Source organism: Aquarana catesbeiana, linkage group LG08 (assembly GCF_042186555.1).
Source record: "Aquarana catesbeiana isolate 2022-GZ linkage group LG08, ASM4218655v1, whole genome shotgun sequence".
NCBI classification, from domain to species: Eukaryota; Metazoa; Chordata; class Amphibia; order Anura; family Ranidae; genus Aquarana; species Aquarana catesbeiana.
Window position 1 is genome coordinate 251,150,543 of NC_133331.1, and position 25,582 is coordinate 251,176,124.

General features: G+C 43.8%; 1 protein-coding gene across 1 annotated transcript in view; it reads right to left on the minus strand.

Annotated features, from left to right (window-relative positions):
• Nucleotides 1-7,791: 7,791 nt before the first annotated feature.
• LOC141106320 (glutathione S-transferase P 1-like) overlaps nucleotides 7,792-25,582 on the minus strand; it is a 36,325-nt gene continuing 18,534 nt past the window's right edge. Inside the window, exons 4-7 of the mRNA XM_073596994.1 lie at nucleotides 22,241-22,328; nucleotides 14,774-14,877; nucleotides 12,344-12,451; nucleotides 7,792-9,256 (exon numbers count right to left, since the gene is read on the minus strand). Coding sequence (XP_073453095.1) covers nucleotides 9,071-9,256; nucleotides 12,344-12,451; nucleotides 14,774-14,877; nucleotides 22,241-22,328 — 486 coding nt within the window. The 3' untranslated portion in view covers nucleotides 7,792-9,070. The remainder of the gene's footprint in view (nucleotides 9,257-12,343; nucleotides 12,452-14,773; nucleotides 14,878-22,240; nucleotides 22,329-25,582) is intronic.

The window sequence follows — 25,582 nt, forward strand, 5'->3', positions numbered from 1 at the left end:
GCAGGGCACATAACATGGTACAGGGCACACAACATGGTACATGGCGGTGCAGGGCACAGGCCACACAGCAGGGTACAGGACACGGGCACACAGCAGGTTACAGGACATGGGCACACAGCAGGTTACAGGGCATGGGCATACACCAGGGTACAAGACATGGTATACAGCAGGATACAGGGCATGGGTATACAGCAAGGTACAGGACACGGTATACAGCAGGGTATAGGGCATGGGTATACAGCAGGGTAATGGCCATGGGTATACAGCAGGGTACAGGCCATGGGTATACAGCAGGGTACAGGACACAGGTATACAGCAGGATACAAGACATGGGTATACAGCAGGGTACAGGACAGGGGTATACAGCAGGGTACAGGACACAGTATACATCAGGGTACAGGGCACGAGTATACAGCAGGGTACAGGACATGGGGATACAGCAGGGTACAGGACATGGGGATACAGCAGGGTACAGGACACAGGTATACAGCAGGGTAAAGGACATGGGTATACAGCAGGATACAGGACATGGGTATACAGCAGGGTACATGACAAGGTATACAGCAGGGTACAAGACACGGGTATACAGCAGGGTACAGGACACGAGTATACAGCAGGGTACAGGCCAAGGATATACAGCAGGGTAAAGGACATGGGTATACAGCAGGATACAGGACATGGGTATACAGCAGGGTACAGGACATGGTATACAGCAGGGTACAGGACACGGGTATACAGCAGGGTACAGGACACGAGTATACAGCAAGGTACAGGCCAAGGATATACAGCAGGGTACAGGCCATGGGTATACAGCAGGGTACAGGACACGGGTATATAGCAGGATACAAGACACGGGTATACAGCAGGATACAGGACAGGGGTATACAGCAGGGTACAGGACACAGTATACAGCAGGGTACAGGGCATGGGTATACAGCAGGGTACAGGACATGGGGATACAGCAGGGTACAGGACATGGGTATACAGCAGGGTACGGGACACGGTATACAGCAGGATACAGGACACGTGTAAACAGCAGGGTACAGGACACGGGTAGACAGCGGGATACAGGACACGGGCAGCAGCAGTTTCAAATGCAGAGTAGCGCTGGAAGTGGCTCTAATAAGACCTCTCATAACGCAATCTTTCCCGCCGGCCCCTCCATTCCTCCCATCCACCCTGGGGTGGAAGGGAGAAAAGGATGGGCCGGAAGGAAGGATTGCGTTATGCGAGGTCTTATTACAGCTGCTTCCCGCTCTGCTTTGCATGTTGGCTTAGACTCGATCTACCTGTCAGCTGTCTGTGATTGACGGGTAGATCGCCACAGAACCCCTGGGGAATCCCCGCTTGAGAAACACTGGAGTAGAGGATCCCTATCGTGTATAGTCCTTTTGCTGGGTAATGACAAAGTTTTGCCACTGATTCAGTCAGTAGAATATCTAGTGCGCGGAATTTCTGACCATTCACCATTGCTTGCTAAAATTATAATAGGTCCCAGGGGAAGACGCACGGCTGGTTGGATACAGCCTTTTTGGCTGCCTCGGATTGGCTTCAATGATCATATTTCGGATCAACCGGAGATGGTCATGGAGGCACATGAGAGTAGCCAGGGAGATGGTTTCTTCTGGGATACATTGAAAGCATATCTTAGGGGAGAATTGAAATGAACAATTTCATTTTTAAAGTGTACTACAAGACAAGAGGAGGAGGAAATAGCAGGGAAATGTGCCCAGGCAGAGAGGGAATACATATCAAATCCTTCAAGTAACCAAAACTGCAGGTTAACAGAGGACAGATTTAAAATTAGACTTGAGAAACTTAACATTAATAAATCACCGGGACCAGATGGCTTGCATCCGAGGGTAGTTAGGGAACTCAGTCAAGTGATTGCCAGACCGTTGTTCCTAATTTTTACAGATAGTCTACTGACTGGAATGGTACCAGCTGATTGGAGAAAAGCCAATGTAGCACCAATATTTAAAAAGGGCCCAAAACACATCCCTGGGAATTACAGACCAGTTAGCCTAACATCAATAGTATGTAAACTCTTGGAGGGGATGATAAGGGACTATATACAAGATTTTACTAATAAGAACGGTATCATTAGCAGTAATCAGCATGGATTCATGAAGGATCGTTCTTCCCAAACCAATCTATTAACCTTCTATGAGGAGGTGAGTTGCCATCTAGATAAAGGAAGGCCCGTAGACGTGGTGTATCTGGATTTTTCAAAAGCATTTGACACAGTTCCCCATAAACGTTTACTGTACAAAATAAGGTCTGTTGGCATGGACCATAGGGTGAGTACATGGATTGAAAACTGGCTACAAGGGCGAGTTCAGAGGGTGGTGATAAATGGGGAGTACTCAGAACGGTCAGGGGTGGGTAGTGGGGTTCCCCAGGGTTCTGTGCTCGGACCAATCCTATTTAATTTGTTCATAAACGACCTGGAGGATGGGATAAACAGTTCAATCTCTGTATTTGCAGACGATACTAAGCTAAGCAGGGCAATAGCTTCTCCGCAGGATGTGGAAACCTTGCAAAAAGATCTGAACAAATTAATGGGGTGGGCAACTACATGTCAAATGAGGTTCAATGTAGAAAAATGTAAAATAATGCATTTGGGTGGCAAAAATATGAATGCAATCTATACACTGGGGGGAGAACCTCTGGGGGAATCTAGGGTGGAAAAGGACCTGGGGGTCCTAGTAGATGATAGGCTCAGCAATGGCATGCAATGCCAAGCTGCTGATAACAAAGCAAACAGAATATTGGCATGCATTAAAAAGGGGATCAACTCCAGAGATAAAATGATAATTCTCCCACTCTACAAGACTCTGGTCCGGCCGCACCTGGAGTATGCTGTCCAGTTCTGGGAACCAGTCCTCAGGAAGGATGTACTGGAAATGGAGCGAGTACAAAGAAGGGCAACAAAGCTAATAAAGGGTCTGGAGGATCTTAGTTATGAGGAAAGGTTGCGAGCACTGAACTTATCCTCTCTGGAGAAGAGACGCTTGAGAGGGGATATGATTTCAATATGCAAATACCGTACTGGTGACCCCACAATAGGGATAAAACTTTTTCGCAGAAGAGAGTTTAACAAGACTCGCGGCCACTCATTAAAATTAGAAGAAAAGAGGTTTAACCTTAAACTACGTAGAGGGTTCTTTACTGTAAGAGCGGCAAGGATGTGGAATTCCCTTCCACAGGTGGTGGTCTCAGCGGGGAGCATTGATAGCTTCTGTTGTATATGTTGTAATATGTTCACTGATTTATGTAGGACATTATATTATTATATGCTATGTACACATACAGTCAATATTGACCAGGCCAGAATTCAATTGACAATGGTTGATTTGTCCAACTGAATTTTAACATAGCAAGGGGACAGCTGAAGACCCTTTGATGTGTTAATCTTATGCAAGTCTATTTGAACATTTCAAAGGGTGTTCAGGTGGTATCTGTTAATCTAATCCAATTACACATATCTAAGGGTACATTGTTTAAAGGACCATAAAAGAAGTATTTATTGATGGTAATTAGACTTGAGGGGGTAACAATAAGATCAAAGAGTATTTTGGGTTGACCTAGCAGAAACTCCCTCCTAGTGGACTAGTATTTCATAGAGGACATTCAAGCTGGCCTTTAGTTGAAGGGAGGCTTGTCTGTGTATGGACACACAGACCTAGGAACATGGGGTTCGGAATTATATTTCCTCTGTCGGATTTTTTGTCATCTGTGGACTTTGGACTTTGTTCTGTGTTGGAAGTCAATAAAGTGCATCTCTCTGGAAGAATTGGGTTGCTGCGGAAGAGTACTTACTAATTAATTATCATACCCACGATACTATCCACCCAATACACGAGACCACTATACTACTACTACTACTACACCATATTATTAAATTACATTACATTACACTACACTACATCCGGGTCACGGCACCAATGTAGTGATTTAATAATATGGTGTAGTAGTAGTAGTATAGTGGTCTCGTGTATTGGGTGGATAGTATCGTGGGTATGATAATTAATTAGTAAGTACTCTTCCGCATGATGAATTAATCCCCTGATGAATTACATTAGGGAAAAGTTGGAAGTATGGAAGAGACTACCCATATCAGTAGCGGGAAGAATTGGGTTAATTAAAATGATCCTATTGCCGAAATGTATATATATTTTTCGCATTCCCTGGTAATTATCCTTAAGCTCCTATTTCAAAAATGACACTCATATTTTATAAGATTCATATGGGCTGAGAGAAGATGCAAATTGAATTAACGACATTACAAAGGCCAAAGTCAGATGCTGGATATTTATCTATATTACTTAGCGGGACAATTGAAACATCTAAGGACATGGGTGACACAAGATCAAAGAAATGGGGTAGAAAGACACCTATTGGAGATATTACAGGTGGAAAACCTAATTATCAGTTTGGAAGCCAAAACTATATGTTTACCTAGAGTAAAGACACCCATAGTCACATTGGCTAGAGCAGTATGGTTAACAGGTTTCGAAGATGCCCCCCTAGAGACTCCTATGTGGAAGAACCCCTCTTTAGAACACTTGAGGATGTCTCCTGATAATAAATTTTGGAGGAAGAGAGGAATAATTACAATAAAACAGATATATGATCATAGAAATCTGCACACATTTGAACACCTCAGTCAACAATATGATATTCCCCATAAGTTTTTTACAAATACTTACAGCTAAAATATATGGTTCAGGCTCAGTTTGGGCATCAAGACCCTAAAGTGTTCAAATATCCATTAATAGGTATATTGCGATCACATAGACAAAAGGGTTTAATATCCGTTTTATATTCTCAGTTGTTGAGTGCTAAGTTACTGTAAGTGGTATGTCACTTAAAATAAGAGATAAGTGGTGGGATATGCTCCCTGATGGGATAGAGGAGAAATGGGGCAGGATTTGCTCTTCACATGTCAGAGTGTCTCCGCCATTAGCAACAAGCTAATCCAGTTGTATATTATTCATCAAACATATCTTCCCCCTCAAAAAAATGTATAGAATGGGAAGAATGACCTCATTTGATTTTAATCAATGCCATTACCCAGAGGCAGATTTTATACATTTGATGTGGTCATGTCCTGAAATAGCTGACTATTGGCAACAAGTGGTAGATAAATTAACCAGCATTATTAATAAGGAGGTACCATATACCTTGGGAGTATGTGTATTGGGATTACTAGAGGTGGAAGAGGGATCGGAATATAACAGGATTATGTTACAAGAAACATTATTTATGGCACGTAAACAAATATCATTAAGATGGATGCAACCAATGGTCCCAACTAAAAAATAATCGATTAGAGCAGTTAACCAGATAATACCATATAAGAAGATAATGTATGAGCACAGAGGGGTGCCCAATAAGTATTATAAAATATGGGATTTGTGGTGTAACTCCCCGATGACTTTGGATTTAAAAGAAATATAAATCGAATTGAATTGTTAGAAGGAAAATAAATTAATGTAAATCTAAGGTAAAAAGGTGAAGTTGCTTTGAGGGTATAATAAGGCAATAACGTGGGAACTGTATTAATGTTATATTGAATGGTGTAGCTAAAGCAAATTGATGTGGAATTACTGTATTTTGAATTGTATACATGCCTTTGATGTAAACTTATGCAATAAAAAGTATGGAGAAAAAAAAAGCATGGTGGTGGGAGTGTCATGGTCTGGGGCTGCATGAGTGCTGAAGGCACTGGGGAGCTACAGTTCATTGAAGGAACCATGAATGCCAACATGTACTGTGACATACTGAAGCAGAGCATGATCCCCTCCCTTCGGAGCCTGAGCCACAGGGCAGTATTCCAACATCATAACGACCCCAAACCTCCAAAACAACCACTGCCTTGCTAAAGAAGATGAGGGTAAAGGTGATGGACTGGCCAAGCATGTCTCCAGACCTAAACCCTGTTGAGCATCTCCGGGGCATTCTCAAATGAAGGGCGGAGGAGAAAAGGTCTCTAACATCCACCAACTCCGTTATGTCATCATGGAGGAGTGGAAGAGGACTCCAGTGGCAACCTGTGAAGCTCTGGTGAACTCCTTGCCCAAGAGGGTTAAGGCAGTGCTGGAAAATAATGGTGGCCACACAAAATATTGACACTTTGGGCCCAATTTGGACATTTTCACTTAGGGGTGTACTCACTTTTATTGCCGGCGGATTAGACATTAATGGGTGTGTGTTGAGTTTATTTTGAGGGGACAGCAAATTTACACTGTTATACAAGCTGTACACTCACTGCTTTAAATTGTAGCAAAGTGTCATTTCTTCAGGGTTGTCACATAAAAAGATATAATAAAACATTTACAAAAATGTGAGGGTGCCTTCCAGAGTGGCTGTGCCGGCTGTGTTGCTCCATCCATCCATGGCATAGGACTTTTCCCCACAGTGATATACTCACCACCTCCCTCTGCTTGTTAATGCATAAATTATTGTTCTTAATTATTTATTTATTAAGTGACATACTGCATGTGGTGGCTTGGTGCCTCTCTCTTCTCATTATTTTTTCAGACCTTGGTTTCCCAAGCCTGATGTAAAGAGGCAGCCTTTTTTCAGCCTGCATCGCAGTTTAGTGTTTATTGTCTGCTGTAGTTGGCACTACACCTCTGGAATGTAATATATTTTTAAAAATATTTTTATATACTGTTAACTTCAATATTGATAACACTGAGTTCTTGCTCCTTGTATTCTTTATGAAAACTTTCAACATATTATCACTTGCATTCATCTTAGTATTGTCATTCCCAAGAGTTAATTTAACTATTATATGGTTCTTCCTCTCTTTAGCTTGTGAATCCTTGACTTTGGATGTGTGCAAGGGGCTCATTTCTTTTGTCCAGTGTCAGAGACAGCACACACACAACAGAATGCAATTTTTGGGCATGACACATAAGATAGTCAGAGCCTGTGGGCATGCTACAGGACAGTTTGCAGAGAATGCAAGCTGTTGAAGATTACGGACATACAGTACTTCACAAGTCAAAGACTGGAGATATAGAGTATTGGCCGCATGTCCAGACCATGTGTTGGGCATCAGAAGTTTAAGTGTTATTTGTTTTTAGTGGAATGAACTATTAAGGACAAAGTCTGGAGAATGTAGTGACCTGACATGTGTTGGTAGTAATGCATTATTGATGCTTTTTTCCAAATTTTAACCAATATGCTAGTTTGCCCTCATCGACACATTCTCCTTAGACTTTGACTGTCAAGATATCCTTCAGCAGTGACTACGACAGTGAGTACTTGCATCATTCAATCCAGCCAGAGAATCATAGTTATATAGTTGGTAAGGTTGAATAAAGACATCAGTCCATCCAGTTCAACCTGAGTGTGTGTGTGTTTATGTTACTAACAATCTCCCACATTGGGTTCATTGAGAAAGACATCAAAAGAATTTATCTACACTTCTTGCTGACACCACCAACTGTGAAGGGGAGTTCAACATCTTTACTGCTATAACAGTAAAGAACCCTTAAGCAGTTAAGTCAGCATATCCAATGCCAAGTAGGAGACTCCTCTCCTTGGAGGATTTTGGTACTTTTTTTGCTGCTATTGCCATTTGTTTCTATACCACCTCTGGGCACTGAGGATTTGTAAGACTATCTTCTATCGTAACTGTCCACCATTTATTTTGAAAGAAAAGGACTACTCTTAGTAACATGTCTTGTTATAGTGGAATAATTGTATGATGTTCAGACTTTCAATTTGTTTCACATTAAAAAATAATACTACTACTGTTGCTTGGCATACTTGTGTGGCAATCTTTTATAAGGACAGTAATTGGTTGTTCAGAACTTCCATTCTCCACCATATTCTCCACCATCCTCTTACATGGTTACAAATCTCCTTGGTGAATTTAATATCTTACAATTTATAGAGGAAGTTACAGTGTTCCATATCTACACTGGCTTTATATGATGTTATGCAGACTATTTATTTAATGAGATATGTCTGAAAAAAATCAAATTTATCATAATATATATTATGTAAGGTAGGAAAATACATACAGCACAAATCAGCCTTTTGCAACCTATTTAAACACAAAGGGACCATTAAAAAAAACTTGAAGATCTCACAGAACCCCTGCTAATATTATATCTACAGATTCTGAGACATTAGAGTGAATAGTAGGTAGGTACTGTTCTAAACACGGGAAACATGTGCCACTTTACAGGCATACTATAGACACCCCCCAGGCACGATATATAAACGAATATTTCATTTTTATTGTTTCACTTTTAAGCATTAAAAAAATCACTGCTCTCGAAAAAAACGGCCGTTTTAAAAAAAAAATTTTTCATTGATACATGTCCCCTGGGGCAGAACCCAGGTCCCCAAACACTTTTTATGACAATAACTTGCATACAAGCCTTTAAAATGAACACTTTTGATTTTTCATGTTAATGTCTCATAGACTTTAACGGTGTTCTGGCGGCTTTCGAATTTGCCCCGAGCACCGCATATTGTTCGGTGTTCGCAGAACATCTGAACAACCAAAGTTCGGCCCAAACTTATGCTCGGGCCCATCCCTATTTACAACCCCTCTAATCTCACCATATAAGAAAATGGCTGCCCCCCAGTCTGTCCTGAACAGAACTCTGGTTCCAGGGTGGGACATTCCCCCTAAGCAGCCTGGGAGTTTTATAGATCCAAGAGTACTCAACCTGCTTCAGATGAGCTTGTTAACCTTTCAGTGAGCCAAGCAGGAACACCAGGGATTTCACATAAAGGAAGCAATACAAAAAGAACAGGATACCTTCTCATACAAGTACATGGTACAGCAGGCACATACTGTATAAGGAATATGAAGTGTTGGGGTAATAAATGTTTTAGGTAACCTAAGCTAACTTTGAAGGAACCCCAGGGTTGAGAATGGTTGGTATAAACAAAGAAGGTGCAGCAATTGCAAAAGAAACATTTGTTGTAAAACTAGTGAAAGTGTATTTTGTCTTTTAAATTATATAATAGTCCAAAAGAAAAAACTTGACATAAAACCATGATGTGTGTTTTCAGCCTGGGTGTTGGTAGTACATGCTCATTTGTGTTTAGGGGTAATAGGACGTTTGTTGCGTTTTTCTGATTTCAGATAATCACTCAACTTTGGACGTTTGTCAAGCCGTTGACTGTAAGCTGAGAGGAGAGGGAAGGAAGCTAAGCATTTTGGGTCAAGATCAAGGTGACAGTGAATCATATCTAGGAGATTGTAGTCAGCAAATGAGATCTGTAACAATAGCATAAAACATTAAAAACATTCTAAAAGCAATTTTTTTAAAATAACAAACATGTCATACTTACCTGATCTGTGCAATGGTTTTTCACAGAGCAGCCCTAATCCTTTTTTCTGGGGTCAGTACTCCTGGCTCCTCCCTCCGCATGCCCCCATAGCAAGCCACTTTGCTATGGGGGCACCCATGCATGCTCTCTTCCAAGCCACGCTCTTCTCTGTGTGTCCATAAGGCACAAAGAGTGGGACTCAGCCTTGCCTCCCTCCTCACTAGCTGTGTCTGAGCAAATGAGGAGAGGGAGAGCTGACCAAGCCGCTGCTCTTGTGCACATTGCTGGATTGAAATTGGGCTCAGGCAAGCATTTGGTGTGGGGGGGGTAGAGTTGCTAGCAGAAGGTTTGCATGACCATTCTAAAATATTAAAAGGGTACTTGTTGAGCAGAGTAGAGGCTGATTAAAGCAGAGTTCCACTCGCTTGTAACTTTATTAAGAGTCAGCAGCTACAAAAAGTGTAGCTGCTGACTTTACAGACATTACAGACATTCACCTGTCCCACGGTCCAGCGATACAGCTGCCCAGAGCCTCGCTCCCCCCCCCCTCCGCGGCGCCATCATTGCAAGTGTGGGCAACCAGCTGTGACAGCTTGCGGCTTCACATCCGGGCGCACACTGCGAATGTGCGAGTCACGCTGCGCTCTTTTAGTGGCCAGGCAATCGTCTGGGACCTGTGACGTGACCCAGAAGATTGCAGAGAGCGAGGGGCCACCTAGGCAGCGAGGCAACTGAAGCAGGAAGTAGGAGAGGAAATGCCTGTCAAAACTAGGTACCTACTCCCCCCAAAAAAAATTACATAAAATGTGACATGTAAGGGGGTGAGGAGTGCTTGTGGATGGAATTCCGCTTTAACTTGTTAATTTTATTCAGTTCTATTTCTTTTCATTTTCTATTTATTTTCTTTCATTTTCTCTGTTACTTGTTATACAGTGGGGCAAAAAAGTATTTAGTCAGCCACCAATTGTGCAAGTCCTCCCACTTAAAAAGATGAGAGAGGCCTGTAATTGTCATCATAGGTATACCTCAACTATGAGAGACAAAATGTGGAAACAAATACAATCACACTGTTGCTGGTATGTTGGCCCATTCTTCCATGCAGATCTCCTCTAGAGCAGTGATGTTTTGGGGCTGTCGCTCGGCAACACGGACTTTCAACTCCTTCCAAAGGTTTTCTATGGGGTTGAGATCTGGAGACTGGCTAGGCCACTCCAGGACCTTGAAATGCTTCTTACGAAGCCACTCCTTCGTTGCCCGGGTGGTGTGTTTGGGATCATTGTCATGCTGAAAGACCCAGCCATGTTTCATCTGCAATGCCCTTGCTGATGGGAGGAGGTTTGCACTCAAAATCTCACGATACATGGCCCCATTCATTCTTTCATTTACACGGATCAGTCATCCTGTTCCCTTTGCAGAGAAACAGTCCCAAAACATGATGTTGCCACCCCCATGCTTCACAGTAGGTATGGTGTTCTTTGGTTGCAACTCAGCATTCTCTCTCCTCCAAACAGGACGAGTTGTGTTTCTACCAAACAGTTCTACTTTGGTTTGATCTGACCATATGACATTCTCCCAATCCTCTTTTGGATCATCCAAATGCTCTCTAGCAAACCTCAGACGGGCCCGGACATGTACTGGCTTAAGCAGGCGGACACATCTGGCACTGGAGGACCTGAGTTCCTAGCGGCGTAGTGTGTTACTGATGGTAGCCTTTGTTACGTTGGTTCCAGCTCTCTGCAGGTCATTCACTAGGTCCCCCCGTGTGGTTCTGGGATTTTTGCTCACCGTTCATGTGATCATTTTGACCCCACGGGGTGAGATCTTGCATGGAGCCCCAGATTGAGGGAGATTATCAGTGGTCTTGTATGTCTTCCATTTTCTAATTATTGCTCCCATAGTTGATTTCTTCACACCAAGCTGCTTGCCTATTGCAAATTCATTCTTCCCAGCCTGGTGCAGGTCTACAATTTTGTTTCTGGTGTCCTTTGACAGCTCTTTGGTCTTCACCATAGTGGAGTTTGGAGTGTGACTGTTTGAGGTTGTGGACAGGTGTCTTTTATACTGATAACAAGTTCAAACAGGTGCCATTAATACAGGTAATGAGTGGGGGACAGAGGAGCCTCTTAAAGAAGAAGATACAGGTCTGTGAGAGCCAGAAATCTTGCTTGTTTGTAGGTGACCAAATACTTATTTTCCACCATAATTTGCAAATGAATTCTTTCAAAAATCAGACAATGTGATTGTCTGGATTTGTTTCCACATTTTGTCTCTCATAGTTGAGGTATACCTATTATGACAATTACAGGCCTCTCTCATCTTTTTAAGTGGAAGAACTTGCACAATTGGTGGCTGACTAAATACTTTTTTGCCCCACTGTACATTTCCAGAACCTGTAGCTTGATTTCTATTGAATGCAAAGAAAGTCCAGACCACTGCACTGCTAAAAAAAAACTACCTTTATTGAAGAAAAATAGCAAAAACAGGTAAAAACATCATAAAGTAAGCAGTGAAAGGGTAAGGTAACCAACTAATGTTATACTTGCACTCATAGTTACATAGTTCCTTGGTTAGTCAGGTTGAAAAAAGACACAAGTCCATCTAGTTCAACCAATAAAACTTACTCAGGGGCTGCTGTGAGTAAGCAATAGTATAGCATGAAATGCGTTAGCGGACTACCTTACCCCTTGGCTACCTACTTTATGATGTTTTTACCTGTTTTTGCTATTTCTCTTGAGCAGCTGTGGCAGATTGTTGCTGATCGACCTGGAACAGTGTTTCTTTTCAGCTGATTTCTAGTAAAGTGTAGATTGAGGCGAGCACCAGAAGTTCTGAACGTTGGTCTGAAAGTTGTGAGGGTCACTGAAGTGATTGTAGTTTACATATTGCACTCATATTCCCATTTGGTAGTTTGGGGTGGTGTTACACATTAAATTAGTACCGTTGCTTTCTGACTTTATGATATCTGGCATTAGAAGAGGTTAATAATTATGAAACATATTTTGTAACAAAAAAAATTTGTTTTTTCTGACGTTACCTTATCTCCCACTACAAATTTGGTTCCATTTGCATTATTAGAAAGAATCTTTTCAAAAGGTGACAGCTGATTAGGTAGATCCTGCAAGTATTTCTCCTTCCCAGTTTCCTGTGAAATAGAAATAGTTACTCTTGCATGTTAACTGTGCTTTCTAAAATAGATATACTATATACACACTATATATGCATACATATTATATAGGTATACTTAAAGTATATTTAATGTTAAAACTTTAACATTTTGAATATGAGAGGAGTGATGAAATGTGAGCACCTCTTTCAGGTTTTTATGATTGTCTTTGTCACTTTATCTGTTTGTCCTAGTGTAATTTGTTACTGGGACCAAAAGTGATGGAAAAGCAAAATGTTTATTGTCACAAAAATAAAAGAACATAGGTGATTAAAAAAAAAAAAAAAAACTGACATGGGTTTTACCTTTCCACTTTTCTATCCAAAATGGAAATAAATGTTTTGGCTTTGGACGTTACTTTCCTTTACTTTAGGGCAAGGGTCTCAAAACTTTTCAAACAAAGGGCCAGTCTACTGTCCTTCAGACTTTAGGAGGGCCGGATTGTGGCCAGCGGGGGTAGAAAATGTGCCAAGTCCAGCATCAGTGAGAATAAATACAGCCTCAGGGTTGGTGGTCAGTAGGAGGAACAGTGTCCCATTATTGGTTTATTAGGAGGAATATTATCCCATCATTGGTATCAGTGGAAGACATAGTGCCCCATTGCTGGTGATAGTGGGCAGAGAAGTGCCCCAAGGACCAGAGTTTGGAGACTCCTACTTTAGGTTATTACTACATTTTGTAGAAATGCCAGAGGGATTCCATCTTGAACTTATTGCTTGACTTCACACAGTTTTATTGAAAAAGCTAATTTTTCTTTCAAATAGAATACATTATATGAGAGTACAAAACGTTTTACTATTAAAGAATTATGACTATTTTGGTAGGACTTAAAAATGCCAGTGATAGATCGCTTGATTACAGTCCCACTTTCCCTACCTCTGGGTTTCCTCCTCTGTCAACTATCTTTGCGTCTGGTTGACCCCTACTTACTCTTCCTTGTTTGCTGCCAATTATTATTCATTGCTTCGTCCACTGTCTGCCCTTATGCAGTCTTGGCAGTTTCCGCATCTGTCTTGGACAGGTCAGATCAATTACAGTTTTGCCCAAATTCTTGTATTGTTTCCGCACTCTACCCATACGGGTCCCTCCATACTATCTCTGTTTAATCCAGAGTAGAATTCTGTGCTTAATTTTGGCCAACAAGCACCTTGAGTCCCCAGAACCACTCTTTTCACACATAGATTGCAGGTTGGGTTGCAGGCTAACATCTCCAATTATTACCTAGCTGCCCAGATTTCCCAGCACTTTGTCGTAGACTTATGCACCAAAGTAGACTTATGGCCTCCCTCTAAAAAAGTATGTGCTGCAGAACAAAGTCCTCCAAATATCTGTTGAGCCTGCCTGTGAAGTCCACGTAATGCAGCTTCTTGTGATAGAGCTTCCTGCAATGATGCTGCACTGATCCTAAGTTCAGAGCAGAGTATCTCCTTTCATGTGGGCTGTGCCTGCTTGCAGTATAGAGGAATGAAAAATAAATGTTACCAGAACATGTCTATCAGCATTGTCACTACTTTTCACAAACCTGTAGATTGTCAATTAGCACCTGTCCATACTTAGTCCTGCCCACTTCTTTCTTGATCAACAGCACTGCTTCTGTTGCTAAAACCCTTTCACTGTGAGCTGCAGTGTCTGGGAGGGGGTGCATGTGAAACAAAATTAAGGATATGGCTCAGTAAGGGAGGGTAAAGGAAGTATTTTGTTTACTTAAAGCGGAGTTCCAGGCTTTTTTTCGTTTATTAAAAGTCAGCAGCTACAAAAAGTGTAGCTCCTGACTTCTGACTTTTAATAAACACACACAACACCTGTCCCACAGTCCAGCGCTGTCACCCACTCCCCCCCCCTCCCAAAAAAAAAAAAAATTACATGCCAAATGTGGCATGTAAGCGGACAAAGAGTGCTTAAAGCTTTTGGGTGGAACTCCGTTTTAATGAGGTTTGTGCATCACATAGTAACTAGGTTTAACACATGTTTAAACTGTTAAATAGAGCCTTTAGTAATACTTTAACCTGCATAATGTTATTAAAACTATGGGCAGCATATAAATACTTCTTATTACCACTGATGTTAACAAGGTATTTGCCCACATTATTTGCATAAGGATAAGTTTACGTGTGAAAATATATATTTTACATACAGTGGAATGCAGAAAAAACTTGCTTGCAAATGACAAATTGTGCAAACTTTACGAGGAAATTCGATTATTTTAAATTAGTTTAGAAAGGAAGGAGGCAATGAGTGATGAGCACTAAAACCAGTATTTCAAATGTCACCCTCTAGTTAGCTTGTGGTAATGACACATACAAATTCAATGAAAACAAAGCGGCTGAATTTCTGCCTCAAATCTTCCACTCCGTCGTTCACCATGTCAATACGTGCGCTTTCTTCTTTGTTACTGCCAGCAATTCCTGAGAATTCATAAAATATGTGTTAGACCAAGCTACAGAATGTATCAATACACTTAAAGGAAATATTTTGAGTGCATTTAGTAAGTATGCATTTTGATTTTTTGCTGTATTTCGCAATGTTTGAATAAATGGCATATGACAATAACATTTTCACTTACTCTGAAGCTTTCCAAAAAGCTCCCTATGCAAAACAAGAATTTTAATACTCTCCTACTGCACTGCCCCTTAACTTTCTTGTCTCCATCAGAGTCTTCAGTATCTCTGGCTTCAGGGTGTGGTTGGTGCCCATGGACATAGCATAAGGGGTTGCAGGGGTCACAATCGCAACCCCACCCCTAGCTCCAGGGGGCACCTGCAGCCTCCCTGTCATATTATCATATCCTTCACAAAGTCCAGCTCCGATCTGCCCTAGGGCCCCACAGCCATGCTTCAGTACTAGGCTTCCACTTTGCCTTCCACAGTCCACACCCCTCTGTTCTCATTGGCTGGGGAGAAGCTGTGAGCCATTTCCTGAATGGAGAGGAGCATTGGGTGAGAACAGCCCAGGATGGGGAAGTGTCTGTGCTGTGTGGAGGCAACATGGAATGGTAACCGAGCTCAGCGAGTTAGGAGGAGGCGAATGCCGTCCTATAGCCACGATGGGACCAATGTCACTGGTGAGGTAAGACACCGCTCAGTGTCTTCTAGTCACTAGATGGGATTCTCTGTACCCCGCCCGGGGATGTTCGCTTACCCCACTTCCCTGACAATTGGGAAAAGACATGTACCTCAGAACGGCAACATAAAAGTCAGATTACACCCTGTGAAGGCTGATAGACTGTGTGTACAGGAATGTGATTTCAGCCCTGTGTATTTTGAAGGGGGGGGAGCTGTTTACAGTACTGGAATGGTAAAGGAGCTCTGCCCAATGACCTGGGGTCCCTGTCCTCTGATTCTCTAGGGGTGATCCCTGTCCAGGGGTGATCCCTGTCCTCCGATTCTCCAGGGGTGATCCCTGTCCTCTGATTCTCCAGGGGTGATCCCTGTTTTCTGATCCTCCAGGGGTGATCCCTGCCCTCTGATTCTCCAGGGGTGATCCCTGGTGATCCCTGATCCCTGAACGCTTAAGCCAGTTTGAGTATCTTGGAGTATCTTGGCGTGCGGTGGGTGTATCTGCACACACAGTGGAAGTGGTGGGTGGTAGTGGGGGGGACCAGGTCAACTTTTGCATCGGGGTCCACAAGCTTCAAGCTACACCTCTGTTGATGCCCCTTTGTGCGCTGTGGTTACCTCTGTCTGCCCACCCCTACATCACATTGTGGTTATGGGGCTAGCAGATGTAACGAACTACGCATAAAGGACCATGATCCTCGGCATCTGTATCTTAAGAAGAGTGAAGATCTGAGAAAAGGCCGGAGGGACGGGTGAGTATAAACATTATTACTTTGCAGAAACTTTGTTTAAATTTTTTATATATAGGAGCAAAGCCCCTTGAAATTTCAGAGTTGACAGTATTCGTCTAAAGAAGAATAAAGGAAATAAGTGAATTACAGAAAACAATAACATTTAATTAAACTGGGAGAGATTTTCATTAAGATTATTATTATTAGTTTGCAAGGCAGTCAACATTGTTTTTGAAACAATAAGCAGCAGTTAATTTTACAGGCCCCATTTTAATAAGGAAACTTACTGCTACTGTAAAAAATCACTCTAGTATTTTGGGGATTGGTCGGGTGGGATGTCCAGAGGAGTTTTTCCATCCCAACCCCAACTCCCCACCTCAATTTTTTTTGCCTGTCCAGGCATCCAGCAGTGTCCTCATCAGGTCTGATTCTTGATTGATCTCTCAGGTGCTGCCGCCGCCATCTAAGAGAGACTGACAGTGAAGCCTTGCGGCTACACAGCCGGTATCCTACTGCGCATGTGTGAATCTTAATGGGCCAGCTGCGGGAGTAAATGAGGAGGGGGCCGAACTTCTGACTAATTTGCCGCGGCCAAGTGAGCCTGAAGTGGGAGCTCTCCCCTCCATCCCAAAAGGTACGAAATGTAGCAGCGGAGGGGGAGGAGGCAGATAAGCAGAGTTTCCACTTTTGGGTGGAGCTCTGCTTTAAGGTGGGAAGGGTCATATCTTGCACATCATAGAAGTCTTCTGGTGAAGCTGATCACTACCAAAGCTTGCCGGAAGCAGCCATTTGCAATATACAGTATCTCACAAACGTGAGTACACCCCCTCACATTTTTGTAAATATTTTATTATATCTTTTCATGTGACAACACTGAAGAAATTACACTTTGCTACAATGTAAAGTAGTGAGTGTACAGCTTGCATAAGTGTGTACATTTTCTGTCCCCTCAAAATAACTCACACAGCCATTATGTCTAAACCACTGCCAACAAAAGTGAGTACACCCCTAAGTGAAAATGTCCAAATTGGGCCCAAAGTGTGAATATTTTGTGTAGCCACCATTATTTTCCAGCACTGCCTTAACCCCCTTGGGCATGGAGTTCACCAGGGCTTCACAGTTTGCCACTGAAGTCCTCCACACTTCCATGACGACATCACAGAGCTGGTGGATATTAGAGACCTTTCGCTCCTCCACCTTCCATTTGAGGATGCCCCACAGATGCTCCATAGGGTTTAGGTCTGGAGACATGCTTAGCCAGTCCATCATCTTTACCCTCAGCTTCTTTAGCAAGGCAGTGGTCGCCTTGGAGGCATGTTTGGGGTCATAATCATGTTGGAATACTGCCCTGCAGCCCAGTTTTCGAAGGGAGGGGATCATGCTCTACTTCAGTATGTCAGGTCACCTGAGTCCACGTGACAGATGAACACTGTTGGAGTCAGGAGTGCACCGCTTAGGTAGTGGACCCTACGGCTGACTGCTGCGAATGGAACTCTGGGTGGTTCAGGAAGGCAGGTCCACTGGAGCACCAACACGGATCACACTGGGAGCTAGAGCATAAGATTCCCCAGGGCACGGAGTCTAAGAGCCAGCAGGTGTTCCTCTAGTGGTGAGGATGAACTGCACTGCAACTGACTCCAGGTCGTGGCCCCCAGGGTCTCCCAGCTCATGCTCACAGTAGGCTACAGGAGGATAGAGAGGAAGCAGCAGCCCAGGACAGCAAGGGATAGTAAGGAGATAAGCCAAAGGTCGGGGCGTCTAGCAGACAAGGATAGACAGAGAACACGCCAAAGGTCAGGGTCACAAGTAAGCAGGGATGGTCAAGAACAAGCCAAGATCGGTAACAGAGACAGACGTAGAGCACACGGCAAGCAGGGAACAGGAAACCACACACAATATTGCTCAGCAAGGCAGGCTTGGATAACATGGTGTTAAATAGTGGTTCCTGCTAAGGTTAGGGTGGAGCCACACTGAGGCAGGGCCAGCGCTAGCAATAGGCGGGTCAGGCGGCTGCCTAGGGTCCCAGGGTAAGGGGGGCGGCAAAATCCGGATCTCCAGCCACTCTCTGGGGATTCAGATTATTAAAATACCTCCAGGACTGCCATTTTTTAAAAACATGCTGCCTTATGGCGCCAGCCGCCAGGCTAGGGGGGCGGTTGCGCCTGTGAAGACATCCCGGATCACTCTGTCCCCAGCCTGCAGTGCCGCCCTAGCAGTGAGGAGATGAGGGGAGAGAGCCGGGACAAGGAGCAGCCGACCGGAAGTGCCGCATGATTAATGGAACCGGCTGGAGTGGATGAGATGGAAGCCCTGCATACGGGCTTGCCACAAAATCTGCTCCCCCTCCTCCTGGTCACTCAGGGATCTGTTGTGGGAGGACAGGCAGGCAGCAGCGCCACACTCATGGAGTAAAGCCATCACCGCCGCTGGCTCAGGTATAGTGGAAGCACAGGCAGCACGCTCAGTGCTACAGCCTGAAATCACTTAAGGGGGAACATATATATGTGTGGGGGGGGGGGCAGACGTGCAAGGGGGTACAGATATATGTGTGTGTGTGTGGGGGGGAAACAGACATGCAGGGGGGTACAGAGGGGGAACAGATATGTGTGTGGGGGGGAACAGATATATGTGTGTGTGCGGGGGAATAGACGTGCAGGGGGGTACAGATATATGTGTGGAGGAGGGACAGACATGCAGGGGGGAACAGAGGGGGAACAGATACATGATGGGGGAACAGACATGCAGGGGGTACAGAGGGGGAACAGACGTGCAGGGGGGTACAGAGGGGGAACAGATATATGTGTGGGAGGGGGGGAACAGACATGCAGGGGGGTACAGAGGGGGAACTGATATATATGTGTGTGTGTGTGTTGGGGGAACAGACATGCAGGGGGGTACAGAGGGGGAACAGATATATGTGTGTGTGGGGGGGAACAGACATGCAGGGGGTACAGAGGGGGTACAGACGTGCAGGGAGGTACAGAGGGGGAACAGATATATATGTAGGGGGTACAGATATGTGTGTGTAGGGGGACAGATGTGCAGGGGGGTACAGAGGGGGAACAGATGTGTGTGTGGGGGGGACAGATTGCAGGGGGGTACAGAGGGGGGGACAGATGTGCAGGGGGTACAGAGGGGGAACAGATGTGTGTGTGTGGGGGGAGGGGGGGACAGATGTGCAGGGGTACAGAGGGGGAACAGATGTGTGTGTGTGTGGGGAGGGGGGGACAGATGTGCAGGGGGGTACAGATGGGGAACAGATGTGTGTGTGTGTGTGTGTGGGGAGGGGGGACAGATGTGCAGGGGGGGTACAGATATGTGTGTGGGCATGCAGAAGGGAACAGAGGTGCGGAGGGGGGTTACAGAGGGGAACAGCCATTCAGGGTGATACAGTGATTGGGTGATCTGAGGTGTGAAGGTGGAAGAATTGTGGTGATCTGAGACCTGAAAATACAGGAATTGGGGTGATCTGAGGTGTGAAGGTTCAAGTTCACCTTTGTAAAAACAATAAATAAATGCAGATCTTTTTGCAGGTATAAAAATGTGGATTTATTATTATTTTTAGTAAGAGCCTGTAAAACATTGTCAGTGTATCTGTATGCTTGTACAGACAGGCAGTTACACAGTTAGTCTGTTTGTATACTGCCTTAGCCTCTGGACCACGGCTGGCGTGAGGAAGCGAGCTGGTGCCATCCACTATTTGTCTTCTGGCCGGGTGGACCACGGTTGAAGAAATAGGTGAATAGGCGCCGTAAAAATCTCAGTGAGGGGCGGAGCCAATTGGGGGGGCCAAAATGAGATTTCGTCTAGGGTGTCAAAAATCCTTGCACCAGCCCTGCACTGAGGGAAGATTACTTAACTGTGCAGGTGTGAGAGTGCAGCCCTAAGGCTGATATACAGACAGGGTAAGACACAGTACATTTTGGCATTAATGGTTCCCTCAATGAACTGTAGCTCCCCAGTCCCGGCAGCACTCATGCAGCCCCAGACCATGACACTCCCATCACCATGCTTGACTGTAGGCAAGACATACTTTTCTTTGTACTCCTCTTGTGGTTTGCGGCCACACATGCTTGGCACCATCTGAACCAAATTAGTTTATCTTGGTTTCATCAGACCATAGGACATGGTTCCAGTAATCCATGTCCTTAGTCTGCGTGTCTTCAGCAAACTGGTTGTCGGCTTTAACAACACAGAAGTTCTCAAAAAAGATCACTTATCCGGCGCTTAGGAAAATACACTATTATAGTAGAGAAGCAAACATTTCTAAAAGGGAAGAAATCAAAAACTACAATTATAATAAAATTAAATAAAAAAATAGTCTTTCAATCTTCAGCAGTGCTGCTGAAGTTTGAAAGACTATTTTTTTATTCAATTGTATTTTAATTGTAGTTTTGATTGCTTCCCTTTTAAAAATGGTTGTGGGCTTTCTTGTGCATCATCTTTAGAAGAGGCTTCCTTCTGGGACGACAGCCATGTAGACCAATTTGATGCAGTGTGTGGAGTATGGTCTGAGCACTGACAGGCTGACCCCCCTACCCCTTTACCACTGCAGAAATGCTGGCAGCACTCATGCGTTTATTTCCCAAAGACAACCTCTGGATATGACGCTGAGCACGTGTACTCAACTTCTTAGGTCGACCATGGCGAGGCCTGTTCTGAGTAGAACCTGTCCTATTAAACCGCTGTATGATCTTGGCCACCATGCTGCAGCTCAGATTCAGGGTCTTGGCAATCTTTTTATAGCCTAGGCCATCTTTATATAGAGCAACAATTCTTTTTTTCAGATCCTCAGAGAGTTCTTTGCCATGAGGTGCCATGTTGAACTTCCAGTGACCAGTATGAGAGGGTGGAAGCGATAACATCAAATTTAACACACCTGCTCCCCATTCACACCTGAGACCTTGTAACACTAACGAGTCACATGACACCGGGGAGGGAAAATGGCTAATTGGGCCCAATTTGGACATTTTCACTTAGGGGTGTACTCACTTTTGTTGCCAGCGGTTTAGACATTAATGACTGTGTTGAGTTGTTTTGAGGGTACTGCAAATTTACACTGTTATACAAGCTGTACACTCACTACTTTACATTGTAGCAAAGTGTCATTTCCTCAGTGTTGTCACATGAAAAGTTATAATAAAATATTTACAAAAATGTGAGGGGTATACTCACTTTTGTGAGATACTGTATCTATTGTTTACACAGGCCTTGCTGAAGCTAACATGATGGTAGAAAAAAAATATTTTTTTTTATTCATTTATAGAAAATGAACTAATAGGGCGTACACACGGTCGGACTTTGTTCGGACATTCCGACAACAAAATCCTAGGATTTTTTCCGATGGATGTTGGCTCAAACTTGTTTTGTCTACACACGGTCGCACAAAGTTGTCGGAAAATCCGATCGTTCTGAACGCGGTGACGTAAAACACGTACGTCGGGACTATAAACGGGGCAGTGGCCAATAGCTTTCATCTCTTTATTTATTCTGAGCATGCGTGGCACTTTGTCCGTCGGATTTGTGTACACACGATCGGAATTTCCGACAACAGATTTTGTTGTCGGAAAATTTTATCTCCTGCTCTCCAACTTTGTGTGTCGGAAAATCCGATGGAAAATGTCCGATGGAGCCCACACACACGGTCAAAATTTCCGACAACACGCTCCGATCGGACATTGTCCATTGGAAAATCCGACCGTGTGTACGGGGCATAAGTCTTCGGATACAATAGCACCAAAAGAAAACCTTGTTTGTGCTCCTCACAAATTAATCGGCTCATAGCTAAAACTAAAAACTTGGAGCTTAGCTGGTGAAAGAGAACATCTATAATGTCATGTCTTTGCCATCAACCTCTTCTCTTGCAAGCAGCTTGCTGTAAAACCATCCCATGTGTACATTGTTGGTGTTAAAAACCTATGTTTGTCAAAAGCTTTGAATGTAATAAAATATTAAAAAATATAAAATATCAGAAGACTCACCGAATTCATGTCCCAGGTACCTCAGGATGGAATTGCTCTGATACAGAACAAAGTCATCACGTTGAAATCGAGGTAGTTGTCCAAAGGCCTGCAGGAGACAATATTGTTATGGAGATTAAAAGAAAATTATATGGGTGGGTGGCTGTAAAGAGAAAGAGAGAACAGGAAGACATAGGTAATCTTAAAGTCCAACTCTAGGCTCACTTCTCCCTTCCCACAAATTTCCCTAACAGAATTTTTTGTGTTGCGCTACCCCCAAAGGAGCTGCTGGAAATTGCCTAGATTCCTTTTGCCAATAATTGCCTCGTAGCCAGGCACACAATCACAGTCACTCTTTGGCAGATAACAAGTCTAGAGGTGTTTTTTTTTTTAACTGGGATAGGGTTGAGGCAATTTAGTGGGATACTCCAAAAAGAACACATGTACAAAATGAGGACAGTAAGTTTCCTTCTGTATAGCTGAAGAAAAAGTCCATGCAAAAGCAAACTGTGGACATGGCTTTGTAGTCGAAGCAGGCAAAACCACAAAAGCTTCTTTTTTTCAGCAATCAGACAATCAGAGTCCCTTCACAAAGAACCAGCTAGACTGAGCTCTGTGGGACACCAGCCAATGTCCCTTTTAAATAAATGCACAGCTAACTCTTTATCACAAGAGGAGTGGCAGCAGCCCAAAAGTCTCTTAGATCTCCCACAGCAGTCTGTACTCACAGATGTCCTTGAAAAGTTGGTTGCCTCCTTCCAACATCAATGTGACACCTTTCTCCTGTGATACCAGACTAAATCTTTAGATGACTACCCTTCAGTCAGCTCTCTGTAGCTTCAGCATCCAGGCTAACCCAGCTGAGGCCTCATGAACAGCAAGCACATGGCAGAGCTGCCTGAAGGCCAGTGAGCCCTTCAGGCTGTGTTCCACTCCAGAAGAAAAAAGACCCTGAAGCTCTGTCTCAAAGTTTTTATACAAACTCCCAGCAGTCTTCAGGGCCACCCTCCCTGGGATTGGCCAGGGCTGTAAAAATATTCATGCTGCTATCTGCATTGCTCTATACCTATGTTCCAGAGAGTTCTACCGTTCTCTGGAATGCAGAGGAAACAATCAAACCGGCAGCAGCTAAAACACTGAAAAGACCTAACTAATCACATGCAGCTGCACTGATTATAGTGAGCTAGAACTAAATTTGCCTAAAACAGCAATTACAGCCATATTGGTTACAGTGAGACAAGTAAAATTACCTAACAAAAATACAGCGCCACTGAACACAGTGAGCCAGAACTAAATCTACCTAATCCTAGCACCTACCTAGGAGGGTGCTATATATGCTATTTTTTAATACTTCACTTTTTCTTTAGGTCGGTCAGGTTATGTCACAGGATCCTCTTCCTCTTTGATCTTCACCTGGTGACTGGTGGTCCTCAGTAATGCAAGGGGCAGTGCTAACATGAGGATGTCAGTGCTGCATTCACTGTGTTAACACCCCCTCAGGAGGCAGCCCTATGACACCCTGCACTAACAGTCTGCCCTCAGTCTCCCAGGCTACCCAGAAGACTGACAATATGGCAAAAAGAGAGTACTTTGGGGCAGCAGATTAAAGATGAGTATTGCATCCTGATCTTCATTTTCCCCACACCCAATGGGGAGGGGAACTCAAAGTTTTGCAGTGTTAATATAAAAACAGGAGTTTCGCAAAAGATGACATAGAAATAACTTATAACAATTCACACTTTTATCTACATATCCAATATGGGAGAGCAACTAATATGTAGGTCGTTAGCAGAGGCCTCACAAACGACGTGCCTGCCCTCATCACTAATTCATGTAATTTGATGGCATAGGTTACACAGCACGATGCAGGGAAATACCCACAGTGCTAGTGGAGATAAGTTCAGACATGCAAAAACATACCGAGGAGTAGCAACACATAGGAACTCTTATAATACATTTTTCACATGAATCTACATTTTTCACATGAATCTCTAAGGAGATGATAGTGGTATGTTAATGTATACTTTAGATTCAGATAGAGTTCTTTAATCTCAAAAGCAGAAACAGAAAATTGTTTAGAGATGATTTTTTTCCCAACAGCATTCTGCTGAAATAGTAAAGGCCCGTACACACGATCAGAAAATTGGAAGTAAAATTTCGTCCGATGAACAATCTGACGATTTTCTGATCGTTAGTAAGGTGCTTTTGAAAGCCGATTACGAATTTTCGGCAGACAAAAACTGGATGTGCAGGCTCTAAAATTTTTGTCTGATGTGACCATAATGTCCGATTTTCGTTTCATTAGTACTGTTTTCGGTCCCAAAAAAATCTGAAGAGCAAGACTACGCATGCTCAGAAACAAATGGGCCTGCTTAGTCTGAGGCTGTGGAACTCTGTGTTAGTGGAACTGGTATAAGTGGTGAGTTAAAAACCAGAGTTTAAAACAGGAGGTTATAACAGGGGTCATAGTACCCGTGTAGTGTGAGTACCTGAGTGTTTTCTGAGTAGTGTGTGTGGATCGTTAGTACTTGTGTATTGTGTACTGTATACTTGAGTATTGCGACTGCAAGTAGGTCTGCGACTGTTCTGCGATTGCACGTAGGTCTGCGAGTACCTGGGTATTGTCTTGTTGTGTACCTGTGTATTGTCTTGAGTATTAGTGCCAGGAAGCTAGCTGTTAGGTAATTTGGACAGGGTAAAATCCCCAACTCCTCACTAAATGTAATAGGTACGATGCCCGGCGGGTGTGGAGAGGCGACTCTTTGTACATCTTGCTGCATGTATGCGTTCCTTGATCATCCGATCGATAGCGAATACTGCTGTGCAAAATGTAAGCACATTGTTTCCCTGGAAGCCCAGGTTCTGAATCTGGGGAAGCAACTGTCAGCACTGAGAAGTCCCTCCATACTAAAGGAGAGCCAGGAACGTACACGGCTGGTGCCGGCAGGGGCCAGCACAGAGGCGGGTGGAGACAAAGAGGTGCAGGCACTAGCAAAGAGTAAATGGGTGACAGTCAGGAGGGGTAGAGGGGGAAGTGCCAGGGAGGCCGATCCAGGACTGGAGCATCCCAATAAGTACGCTCCATTGAGTGACATTGGTGAAAACAGTCAGGGACCAGCACTGCTGGAGCTGAGGGACTCTCCTAGCTGCCAGGGGAAGAACTCCTCCAGTGAGAGTGGGGGGGCAGCAAAGGGAAAGGAAAGACAGATTCTGGTGGTAGGGGACTCAATTCTTAGAAGGACAGAGAGGGCAATCTGTAACCAAGACCTGAAGCACCGAACAGTATGTTGTCTACCGGGCGCTCGGGTTCGGCACATCACGGATCTTGTGGACAGATTACTGGGAGGGGCTGGGGAAGACCCG